We start from the raw sequence: 12,890 nt of genomic DNA, 5'->3' as shown, positions 1-12,890 counted from the left end.
GTTAGACATCTCCCAAAGGAAACTACTTCACTAAGGGAAAAGTCACATCAAAAGCAAGATAGTACAAGACCACAGGGATGGATGATGCCACAGGGAATCATTTTTTATTTGGACAAAATAAAACTCAGCCTCAGGAGATTCAGCTGGCTCTAGTGTGGACACAGGATCATTTCTCAGACTCAGCTTTGCACAGTCCCTGGGGCTGAGCAATTCATTCCACCAGAGCAAGTGAATTCATGATGTGGGCTCAAGCTGTTTCTGCTGGCCTTGGCTTGAGATGGTGGTCAGTGTTGCATGGAATGAGCCAACGTAACTCCCAGGGAAGGAGAGATGACAATTACTGCAGACCTACCAATGGGTATTTGGGCTCTTGCTTAATTCCTCCAGTGAGAAAGACAGGGTAAAGTTTGGCTAGTGCAAGGTCTAAGGTGATACCCTTTCTCTTCCTACTCCTGCCCCAGACAGGTTTTGAATAAATATGGAGGAGTCTGAGAAGCCTCCTAGGAAAAAAAAAACACAACAAATTAACCATGCTCACAGTTGAAATACAGACAGAAGTGCAGAGAGGCAAGTGAAAATATCCATTTCTAGTGAGGGTGTGGTAAAACAGGGAGTGTTACAAGCTGTTGATTGGTATGTAATTGGTACTTCATTTTTGGAGGCAATTTGGTGATGTGATTAAACAACTTAAGTGCACATACATACTCCTTGACACAGCAATTTCACTGCCAGGGATTTATTCTATATATTTACAAGTATGCAAAGATTTGTGGACAGAGACACTCATTGCATCATTATTTATCACAGTAAAACAGTAGAAACAAATGCCAATAACAGGGGGACCAACTGAGTAAAATAAATACTTTGCATTTATTTTAAAAATTAGGTTGATCTATATGTGCTGATATTAAAAGATGCACAAGATATATTAAATGAGGAAAGCATAGAAAAGCCTGGTAGTACTATCCCATTTCTGGATTTTTTTGGAGGAAATTGACTATACATATATTTGTACTGAAATAGAAAACCTCTGGAAAGATATACACTACAAGAAACTGTGAACTGTGGTTACCACTGAGGGACCTTTATTTTCTATTTTGCATTTTTCTGTACTACTTTGAATTTATTTTTATGAACGTGTATTACTTTTAAAATGCAAAAGAAAACATTTAAATAAGGAATAAAGGACCAATGAAAGGTAATTTATCAAAAACAAAAGAAGAAATTTCTCAAATTTACTATTAGAAGGCAAATTCAGTAATAGAACCTAAAGTCAGTAAGACATGGTGGCTGATTGGTGAACTCGTCCTGACCCAGCTGACTTGGCAACGTGAATATGCTGCCCTCACTCATTAAACTAAACTCTTTGAGACCCAAGCAGCCTTGCTATGGAGCCCCCAATAACATGGTTGAAGAGAGGGAGAGGTTCCCTTTCCCACTTGAAGCCAACTGCTAAGTCATCAAGGCACAAGGAAAAAGAACCAGAGACCAGAACCATTGGCAGGAATTTGCACCCAGTGACAGAGTCTCTGTTCAGCTGAAGCTGAAGGCAGCAAGTCTGGCCAATCCCTCTCCCAGGTAACAGGAGGATGGATCTTCAGCTTGGTTATCACCAAATCTTGGCCCTGGAGTCTTGGCACAGTTGCAGATGGCTGAGTTGCAGATAACCAGCAACAGCAGAAGGAAGCAATCATCAGTACTCAGTCAGGAACGCATCTGGGTAATACAAGCTTAAGAGAATCCCAGAAACACTTGAAGAAAATCTGAGACTGGAGTGTCTGAATGAGTCCTTGGGCATTTTAAGCTAATGATATTCACGTTTCATGCATTCATCTGACATACTGAAGTGTTACCATGTGCAAAGAACAGTAGCAAGCAGTAAATAAGGCAAACATGGAATTCATTAAATTGAATTGGATAAAAATAAAACTGTCACTATTCAACCTTTCTGGGTCTATAAAAATGGCACTTTCTTATGGATCAACATAAACACATTCTGAAAAGAGAGAAAGAACTACAGGGAGAAAAATTAAGGGGAAAAAAAAAGGAAAGAACTACCCAGTTAATTGCTTGATTGCAATTATGGAAAGACCTATAAGGGAGCAATCATATCTAATCCAGTCTAGGGTATGGTGTATGTGGTGCTGATCAAGAAAGCTTCCACCTTTGAGGAAGTGAGAATGAAAAGGAATTAGCTTAGTGAAGGAGACTGAGGGACTTCATTCCTGGGAGTCAGTTCCAAAGGCCTCGGAGGGCAGGAAACTGGTCTGTTCCAGGGACTGATAACGGTGACTCAACCCACGGAGACGGCCAGACATGGTAGAGAAGAGGGAATATGTGGATGAGAGGATGCTGAGAGTGATGCGGGAGCCAGTCAGGCCTCGGAGGACCTTTTAAGGACTTTGGGGTTTATCCCAAGAGATTTGCAAAGCAGTGGCCTACTATGCGTATCCAAACACTGGTAAAGTCTACGGAACTTTCGGGCTACAAAGATCGTTTTTTTCCCCTTTGGGCAGAGCCTGGAGGTCTACAGTTATAGGCAGTTAGTATGCGGCTGTGTCAGGATTGGAATCCACGTCCTTGCAAAGAGCTTCCACCACCCAGGACTCGGCTGGGAGGGTGGCAGGCGTGAAGCAGGCAACGGGCCAGGAACCCTTCTAGGAGGAGGCCAAGGAGGCCGAGTGCGCCCCAGGTGCCCCCGCCCCCAGACGGCAGCTCAGCGCCCAGCAGTCCTGGCGGAAGCGGCGCACCGAGAAGCAGTAGATGAGCGGGTCCAGGCAGCTGTTGAGACTCAGCAACGCCAGGCTGAGGGTGTGCAGGACGTCAAGCGTGGAGGTGGCCCGGCACCCGCCGCCTTCGCGGCTCGCGGCGACCTCCTGCCCCGTTACCCAGGGCGCCAGCAGCAGATGGTAGGGCGCCAGGCAGAGGGCGAAGACCAGCAGGAGCCCCAGGACCATGGTCCTGGCCGCGCGCCGGTGCGGACCGGCTGGGGCCGGGCCCGGGCCCGAGGGCGAGGCGAGCGCCCGCGCCAGGCTCACGTAGGCCGCGAGCACCAGCAGGAAGGCGGCGGTGAAGAAGGCCACGGTGGCGTAGGCCAGGCCGGCGCGCGCCCAGCCGCGCTCCAGGCAGCGAGAGGCGCCGCCCGGCCCGGGGCGCAGCGCGTGCGGGGCGGCCAGCGAGGGTGCGGCGCAGGCCAGGCCTGCCAGCCAGGCGGCGGCGCACGCGGCGCGGGCGGGGCCGCGGCGGCGCAGGGCCGGGCGGGCGGCCGCCTTGGGCCCGGGCCGGTGCACTGAGCCGCAGCGGCACACGCTGATGAGCGCCGCGAAGGCCACGGCCGCATAGGTGGACACATAGTAGGCGGCCCCGGCCGCGCGGCAGGCGGCCTCCGGGAAGGGCCAGTGGGCCGGGCCCAGGTAGTAGGTGAGCCACAGCGGCAGCGTGAGCGTGAAGAGCACGTCGGCCAGGGCCAGGTTGAGCAGGTAGAGACGCAGGGCCTGGCCCAGGCGCCTGCCGCTGCGGACGAACACCGCCAGGGCCGCCACGTTGGCCGGCAGCCCCAGGCCCAGCGCCAAGGCATAGGCCGCGGGCACCACAATGAAGCGAGCAGGGTCGTCCCAGGGGCTGCAGCCGCCAACACCCAGGTCCCCCGCGCTCCTGTTCATCTCGGACCGTGGACTAGCAAGAGGAAGAGATGTCACTGTGGAGGCCAGCCGCACAAGAAGCCCTGCATCCCGCCTTTCCTCGCCGGACCCCCGTCCTCTCTTCCAAAATCCAGGGTGGGAGGATTCTAGAAGCCGGGAAGCCGCTGTGAGGGGCTGAGGAATTAGCCCCCGCAGGAGGTGGAGTGGAGGGGACTCCAGAGTTAGTAGAATGAGCTTGGTGAAAGATGTGGGAAATGAGGACGGGTCAGGAATCCCAGATAGCTTGGAAATTTCCCACCTTGGTGACTGGGAAGGTGGAAGTGGCCCCTTATAGGTGGAGTAGGGTTCCACTTTGTGGGACACAGGCATGTGCATTAAGCCCCAGCCAGGCTGAGCCAACAGGAAGTCACAGAGAAACCAGGGTGGAATACAGACTCCTTCCCCGAAAAAACCCAATCCTCCAGCTCCGGTGCCACCCAGGTCAGGAGGGGAGAGGCATGGATGGAGCTGCGGCCATAGGATGCAGTGACCCAGGAGACAGGCCCATGCACAGTGACCTTGGACCTACCTTGGTGAATGTCCTCTTTGGGGCTTGCCTGGAGCACCTTGGGCAGGGCTGAAAAGGTTTCACATCTCAGGCCTTCCAGCTTGTTTCCCTCCTCCTCGTCTTTTGACCACAAAGAAGGCCAGGGTCTGATTTGGAACTTTGGACAGCAAAGCAAATGGAGCACAGGCCCAGGAATCAGGCAGATTCTAGATACACACATTTATCTGCCATGTGACCTTGGGCAAATTACTCAGCTTCACAGAGCCTGTCTTCTCTGCTGTAAAATGGAGATTAAAATACCTACCACCTCACAGGGTTGTTCGGAGGATTATGAGAAAACATAAGTAAAACTCTTGAGCCCTGGCTGACACTGGGGAGATACTTCATAACCATTAGCTCCCTTCCCCTCTAGGCAGCACACAGATAAATGTGTACACCCACACAGGCACACACACAGTGTTAGAGACAGACACCTCAGTCAAACAGCACAAAGACATCTGGGCATACTGCCCCTCTCCCCAAGGGGGGATAAGCGCACAAGCCCATGTCCTGTTCCTATTTTTGGCACACAGTCACACTCCTAGGGTATCCCAAAACTTGGTTCCTCCGATACCAAAATTTGTACTCCTGCCTTTGAACTTCTCAGGCTCATCCTTTCTGGGATCCTGAAAGAGTCTATTCCTTTCTCGCCCTCCCTCTAGGCTCTGTCCACCAAGTCTCTGGCCCTCCACTTCCCCACCCTGAACCTCTCCCTGCCATCCCACCAAATCACTCCTACCTCTTGTTGCTCTGGCTGCTGCAGCTCTCTCTGCGGCCGGGGGTCTAAGGAGCTGAGACAGAGCAGAATCCACTCCCACCCACACATCCTAGACCCTCCCATCAACCAACTAATCCTAGACAGGACATGAAGAATGGGAGCAACAGCTGGAGGGGCAGGGGTCCACCTGTGGCAGCTATGAGTGGGGTTTGTGGGGTGCAGCCAGAGCCCCAAGGGAAAGCAGTATCATTGCAAGGCATGGGGGCACAGGGAGGAAGATGGAAATGTATAAGGAAGGCCTTGCTGCTGAATGTTCTTCGGCTGACCTGGCCGATGCTTAGGCTGTGGTTTGGGGAGGGAGGTGCCATTTACTAAGGCCGGGCTTCTCCTCCGACTGAGGCAGCACCGCTAAAGCTGAAGATACTCCTGCTGCTGTCAATCCTAACTACTCCTCCATACCAGCTGGCCAGCCTACTTCTCCAGCACCCCGCCTTTCCTGCAGCTGCTGGTTGGGCCCTAGAGTCAAGCTTGCAGGGCCCTGTAGCTTCTAATCAGTATACAGGCCAGGCCTTGGTAAACAGGAACCTTCAACCTAATGCCAGCTGTGAGAGATTTTACTTAAAGTCCCGGGTGGAGACAGGCTGGCTGTGGAATCCTGGAAGGGGTGGAGATGGGAAGAGGCCGGGCTCCTAGGGTGTCCAGGCTCTACTTTCAAGGGCTTCAAAATATCCATGCAGAGGGGCAATTCTGGGAAGCAATACAGATTTAATTACGTTAGACCGATCATCCCATTTACCTTCAAGTTGAGGAGCAGGGGTGCCACGCCTGCCCACTTCTGACTTTGGCAGCTGGTGCGGTGGGAAGTGTGGGTTCTGGAGTCAATCAAGCCTTAATTCTAGTCTCAGCACTGACACGTGGGCACTTAAGCTTTCTGAATCCATTTTCCCATCTGTAGAACCCGCTATTTAATAACAGCATTTACTGAGCACTTATTATGTGCAGGCACTGTTGTAAGCACTTTAACTCACTAAGTCTTCACAGCAACTCTATGAAAATATTTGCCATTATTATCCATATTTTGCAAATAAGTGGTAAGAAGCACTACCTACTCTCTCCCTTCTCTTTGCTGACCACTTGACCAGTGTGGGTAAATCTTAACTAGTCTAAGTCCATCATGAGAATTCTATTCCCCATGCCAGTGATTGGTCTAAGAATGGAAATGTGACATAATTCTGCAGAGTGGGATATGAGGGGGAAACCTAGGGGTCTTCTAAAAGAGCTTTCCTCTCTCTTTTCATCTTGGTATATTATATGCAAATGTGTTGTCTGGAGCTGCTGCAACTATTTTGTAACCCTGAGGTCAGTAGTCAATAAATTGAAAGCAGCAGAGGACAAAGTTGAAAGAATATCAGTCTGGTGTCATGGTAAAGCAGCCAAAATATGCAACACTGAAACTGAAGCTAGGTTATCTCTGGACCTGGCATGACAGAAAAAGTTTCCTTATTGTTTTGACACTCTGTATATGTAGTGGGTTTCCCAGATGGCTCAGCAGCTGAAGAAACTACCTGCAATGTAGGAGGCACAAGTTTGATCCCCAAGTTGGGAAGATCCGCCAGAGAAGGAAATGGCAACCCACTCCAGTATTCTTACCTGGAGAATTCCATGGACAGAGGAGCCTGGCAGGCTACAGTCCTTGGGGTCACAAAGAGTCAAACACCACTGAGCAGCACCAGCATATGTAATATATATATATACACACACACCTACTATAGATAGATTGCATCACTGTGTTTTCAGACACCAGACCTAAGAGTGCCAGTTGGCCTGAGGTTCCCAACTTGTCAGTGTCAGAGCAGAAATTACCATTCTATAGTGAAGATGAAATGGAGTGATATACACAGATTTCTTTTACTTCTGTGGGCTCCCAAAAGCCACGGTCCCTACCCCCAAAAGCAATTTGTAGGCTGGTGGCTAGGGTATTTGTATATATAAATGATTTTTTTTCTTCACTATTTCTTTTCACTTTTTTCTTCACTATTCTTCACTATTTCCCTTGATAGGAAGCACATCATTTCCCTACCTAGGTGAAGATGGTTGGTGATATGACAGTAGGCATCCTAACACAGTCACTGGTCCTTGAGAACTCTCTCTCACACACACACACACACACACACACAGTTCTGACTCCCTAGGGCTTTGGGATTCATCCCAGGTACACACACACACACACACACACACACACACTTCTGACTCCCTAGGGCTTTGGGATTCATCCCAGGTACACACACACACACACACACACACACTTCTGACTCCCTAGGGCTTTGGGATTCATCCCAGGTACACACACACACACACACACACACTTCTGACTCCCTAGGGCTTTGGGATTCATCCCAGGTACACACACACACACACACACACACACACACACACACACACACACACACACTTCTGACTCCCTAGGGCTTTGGGATTCATCCCAGGTACACACACACACACACACACACACACACACTTCTGACTCCCTAGGGCTTTGGGATTCATCCCAGGTACACACACACACACACACACACACACACACTTCTGACTCCCTAGGGCTTTGGGATTCATCCCAGGTACACACACACACACACACACACACACACACACACACACACACACTTCTGACTCCCTAGGGCTTTGGGATTCATCCCAGGTACACACACACACACACACACACACACACACACACTTCTGACTCCCTAGGGCTTTGGGATTCATCCCAGGTACACACACACACACACACACACACACACACACACACACACACACTTCTGACTCCCTAGGGCTTTGGGATTCATCCCAGGTACACACACACACACACACACACACACACACACACACACACACACACTTCTGACACACACACACACACACACACACACACACACACACACACACTTCTGACACACACACACACACACACACACACACACACACACACACACACACACACACACACACACACACACACACACACTTCTGACTCCCTAGGGCTTTGGGATTCATCCCAGGTTTCCGGCACTGCTTTAACATGCAGCACCTTTTGGAGTTGGCTGTCCCCTGCCTCTACACAGATGTCCGGGGAGCACTGCCCTGAGTGCCCTGGCGGTTTCAGATCCTGTAAAATGACGACTCAGTGCCCATTTTTGTTAGCTTTGTGACTCCAAAGTGCATGAGATAAAAAGGAATGGGAGGGATTATCTCATGTGGCTCAGCAGGCAAAAGCAGGTATTCTTAATATTCGGCCATACTCAGTGTGTAAATTCTAAGCTTATAATAAAATCTTAAAAACATGCATGCCTTTTGAATCAGCACCCTCACTTCAAAGGAAAGAAAATAAGTATGTAGAGGTGATTTACTGTGAGGTTTACAATAGCTAAAAAATTGGGAACAATCCAAATGTTCCTAGTGGGGGCTTTTATAAATACGTCACACTGCACCCTTACAATGGAATACTATGCAACCATTAACATCAATGAGGTAAAATAGACATGCGATGGTATTAGTTACAGTGTATTAGGTTTAGAAAGCAAGTAAAATAAAGTAGTACATACAGTCTCATTTTCATTAAAAATATATCTGAATAAAGACACAGCAAAAAGCTGGGGGGGGGGTACAGTTATACAAAGGAATTGAAAGTATCAATAGTTATTTGGGAGCATTAAAAGTTTGGGTGATTTAAATTTACTTTCACATGACATGAGGAATGCTAAGGGTGTGTAACATGAACTCTTCAAAAAAGAGCAGTAAAATGTGTGAGAGAAAGCAGGGCCAGGTAGACCAGATATCTACTTCAACACTGGCCATCCCAGTCTCTATGGGCAACAAGGTGATATTCTATGTTCCATCATGTTCTGCTTTGACAGTGACATGACCTGAAGGGGCAAGAGACACTCTACTCCCAGGATTCCGTGAATGGACTTGGAGACTTCTTCCTAGTGGGTCTGGACATCTTTTCTGGTTAGGACTTAGAGCTAACAGATATCCAGCAGCAGCAGGAGCCCCAGGCAGACGATGGCTGGGATGCAGGTGTTCAGTGACTCTTTTAGAGACACCAAAGTGAAGATAGCCCCTAGAATGGAAAATGAGGTTCCTGAGGCTCCCTGGGAATGCCTGGGAGATCCAGGAGATCAGAGCCCTCAAGCCAAGGCTGACCCACTCCAGCCTAAGCCCTCTCTTGAACACTGCCCATCCCCCCCCCCCACCACACACCCTCAACTAGCTGCTCTCAACCCTCTGATCCCCCAGAAAAAGCAGAACCAGAAATCAGAAGTTTCTTAAACTAACACAGCCCTTCTCAGATGGCAGGAAAGAAAACAGGAACAATCCAACCAAACAGGGCAGGGAGTGAGTAGGTGGGCATTTTCTGAAGGATCAGATGGTCCCTGATCCTTCTCCTTTCTCAACCCCAGTAAAGGGAAGGGAAGGCCCAGGGACTGGTGGCGGATGTGGTGGGGAAGAGCTGAAAATGGGGCAAGCTGCGGAGATGGAAAGAAAGCCTGGAAGAAGGGCAGGAACACCAGCAGCAAGAGTGACACAAAGCCAGGGATACAGAAGAGCCTGAACATGTCCAGCCTTTGAAGCAGCAGCTGTCCTTGTACATTGGCAGCTCCTGTGGGGAGAGCCACTAAAAGGGGGCCCTCCAGGAATCATCCGCCCTTCTGTTCAGGGGGCCCAGTTTTCTTGCTGTTCCCACCTGCCAGACACATGAGTCCAGTGGCAGCTGCTACTTCATCCCCTCATCTCAGAGTAGGGGGTGAAGAGAAAGGGGTAGGGGCTTTTAGGTTCCAATATATCCTTATGACAGAAATACCATGCAGTCAATAGAACTGCTGACAATTGTTATAAGTTTTAAAAGCACCTATCCTAGTCTGAAGACCATGGAAACAGCAATTGAGCAGAAAGTGCTTCTGGTTCCAGAGAAAAAAGGGTGGCAACAGTAAAGAGAACAGTCATATTTTTTCCATCACCCTCCCCCAGAAATCCCCAATTCACCAGCCCGGTTGTGCCCCACCCCCCTTACCCATCATGAGCAGCGTCAAAAGCAAGTTACTCATCTCTTGCAGGATCGGTGGGCCCAGGACCAGGAGCAGCCCCGCCAGCAGTTCCAGCCAGCCCACAGCCACTTGGTAGCTCATGGGATCTGGCTGGTAGCCGAACACCTTCAGTGGAAACACCTCAGCGAACTGCACGAACAGGGCTTTCTAGGGGTGGCAGGGAATGCCTGTCAGCCACAGTCACCAAGGATCCACTGCCCAGATGCTCCGCAGGGGCATTCTGTGCCAGCACCCTTAACTCCCCCAGCAAAGGGCCGCTACTCTAGGCCAAGGCCAGGGCTGACATCAGCCAGCCTGGAAAGGAGAGGGCCTCCCTGAGGGGCTGAGCTTTGGCATCAGAAAACAGACTTTATGCTCCAAAGAGGGCTGAACTTTCTCACAAGATTACAACCCAGCCCCAGGTTCCAGGAAGAGGAAGCGAGGCTCGGGTCTTTTCATCTAGTACCAAGGCTTCGTAACTTGATGACTTCTCTTTCCTTCTGCCTGGCCTGGTTTCTCTTCAGGCTACTACGCAGGGAATATTTGGAGATGAGGGAGGAGATGGAAGGAGAGATTTTTTTTTGTTCGTTAAACAGACTCTACTGAATATCATCTGCTGGGACCCGGATCTCATTGCAGCAGAGAGAAGAGGAGGTGAGGGGTTCAGAGTGAATGACAACCGAGTCTCACTCTGTCCTGGGCCATGTCTCACCTGGGCCCTTAGAGTGGCTACTCTTTCCTGCTCCCCAACCTCAGTCCTACCTCCCCTACTCAGGGGTCTAAGGAAGAAACTCGAAGCCGTCCGGCTGTTTAGATGTTTCCCCAAACAATTCACCCTAAGTCAGGCCAAATGGGGGCAGCGGCGGGGAGGTGGGGTGTACTTTGTCTAGAAGTCTGACTGGTTTAAGGGGCTAGGGGTGGATCGGTGGGCAAGACATTTCAGCATTCCCGAGAGTGTGGAACTAGACTGGGAGCCGAAAGGTGACTTCTGGGCCTCCCTCTCAGGCTCTGGGAAGGACTTCGGGTTCTCAGTTCAGTTCAGTTCATCCGCTCAGTCGCGTCCGGGTCTCTGCGGCCCCACGGACGGCAGCACGCCAGGCTTCCCTGTTAGTCGGGAGGGTCTAAAGTTTGGGCCCTGCTTCCTGACTGACCAGCTGTGTAACTTTTAGCAGATATACTCCACCTTCAGGGCAAGTTTCCTACCCGGCCAAGCGGGGATTAGTTAAACCTCTGCCTCCTGAGCGTTCCGAGAACTCAAGCAAACCAAGGAGGGCAGCGAGGGAGCTCGGTCCTTCTCCCTCCCGCAAAGGGTCCCCGAGCATTTCTCTTCCGGCTCGAGATCTGCCTGGAAGGGGATAGCCGACGGGAAGGGGATGGCAGAGAACTCGGAGGAACTCCCCAGGCCGGCGCCCAGGTGTACGCCGCGGGGCAGGCGGTCTCCCCCAGCGCTAGCGCCGTCTAGCCAGAAGGCAGGCGGGTCCGCGGGGCGCGGGCAGGCGGGGCGGGGGCCGGCCGGACACCGGGGTAACGTCCGGGGTTGCAGCCCCCGCTGCCGCGCGATCGATCCCCCGCCCGAACGCCCTCCGCCCACGCCGCGCCGCTCACCATCTGCTCCGACACCGGAGCCGAGATCTGCTCCGAGAGCTTGGCCGCCCCGGTGAGCGCGAAGAAGCTGCCCAGCAGCACGCGCAGAGCGGTGAGCGGGAGCGCCATGGCCGCGCAAGCACGCGGGCCGCGCCCGCCCCGGGGTAGGCGCCGCCGAAAACCCGCCCCGCGCCGCCCGGGCGTTGCCTCCCTCCCCGGGCGGCCTCGCCTCCCGGCGGGGCTGCCTCCCTGCCTCCGCCCCACACCCGCTGCGAGAAGAGCCGGCGCTGGGGAAGGGCGTCCCCATCTCACAGCTGGGGACGCTGACGCCCGCGTGCTCTTAGCTGACACTAGACGGTCCCTTCTGAATTCAGGGAAAGTTTCCCAGCCAATATGGACAGAGCCGAAGACTCAAACATGGGTATCTGGACGTGGCTTGCAAAAGAGCTCCATTTGGGTCAAAAGCCGTTGGTGGGTCGGGGGGAGAGGGGGTCGCTCCTGCCCCTGCCACGCTAGCTTGGCGATCGGAGCTGTCACCTAACCTCAGCGGGCCTCAGTGGTGTCCCCATCTGAAATGCGGAGATACAGCACAACGCCTGGCACGAAGAATTATTTGTAAATTATTTGTGAAATTATTAGGAATAAATCAATTGCTACTGGTTATAAAATAAGCTGTTCCTTATCTTTGCCTGAAATATATTTTCCCTCTAATATCTCTCGGTGAAATTATAATGTGAAAGGTGTTTGAAAATTCAGCTATGTGCAGCGGTGGGTAGAGACGTTTTCACTGAACAAAAGCCTACAATCCACTCCTGGCCCATTTTCTTTTACCGAAATCTATCTAAACCTGGATGAGAAAACTATGACAAATTCAGAAACCACTTTTTTTTTTTTAACTCCCTCTCCCCCAGCTAACAATGCTTGTTTACATTTTTTAATGATTTAAAAAAAATTTTAAGGTAGCTTTCATGACACTTGAAAATATATGAAATTCATATTACAGTGTTCATAAATAAGTAGTTTTATTGAACCACACTTTGTGTACTGTCTACCGCTGCTTTTGTGATGCAACAAGAGATCTGAGTAGTTCCCACCTTACTGCCTGCAAAACCTAAAATATTCACTACCTGGCCTCTTATGAGAAAGATTTGCTAAACCAGGTGTAGAGAGTCAGAGAGGCCCCTAACAGGGGTCTCAAATTCTCCTGCTGCTTCCATTTCCTGTTAGCCAAGCTGCTTGGATCTGGTTTTCTATCTACCCACAACCTGCTGGGTAGGTAG

At 51.0% G+C, this 12,890-nt stretch overlaps 2 protein-coding genes across 2 annotated transcripts; both read right to left on the bottom strand.

Annotated features, from left to right (window-relative positions):
• Positions 1-2,657: 2,657 nt before the first annotated feature.
• Positions 2,658-4,016, bottom strand: LOC136151853 (platelet-activating factor receptor-like). The gene has a single exon (XM_065913320.1). It carries the CDS (start codon positions 4,014-4,016, stop codon positions 2,658-2,660), a length of 1,359 nt encoding a protein of 452 aa, XP_065769392.1.
• A 4,469-nt stretch (positions 4,017-8,485) lies between these two features.
• On the bottom strand, positions 8,486-11,812 carry TMEM35B (transmembrane protein 35B). The gene is made up of 3 exons (XM_065930388.1): positions 11,632-11,812; positions 10,014-10,194; positions 8,486-9,062 (listed from the first exon to the last, which is right to left on the bottom strand). The coding sequence occupies exons 1-3, from the start codon at positions 11,737-11,739 to the stop codon at positions 8,965-8,967; spliced, it is 387 nt and encodes a 128-aa protein (XP_065786460.1). The 5' UTR covers positions 11,740-11,812; the 3' UTR covers positions 8,486-8,964.
• Between the last annotated feature and the right edge of the window lie 1,078 nt (positions 11,813-12,890).

Source organism: Muntiacus reevesi, chromosome 1, assembly GCF_963930625.1.
Source record: "Muntiacus reevesi chromosome 1, mMunRee1.1, whole genome shotgun sequence".
NCBI classification, from domain to species: domain Eukaryota; kingdom Metazoa; phylum Chordata; class Mammalia; order Artiodactyla; family Cervidae; genus Muntiacus; species Muntiacus reevesi.
This window is presented reverse-complemented; position numbering and strand designations above follow the sequence as displayed.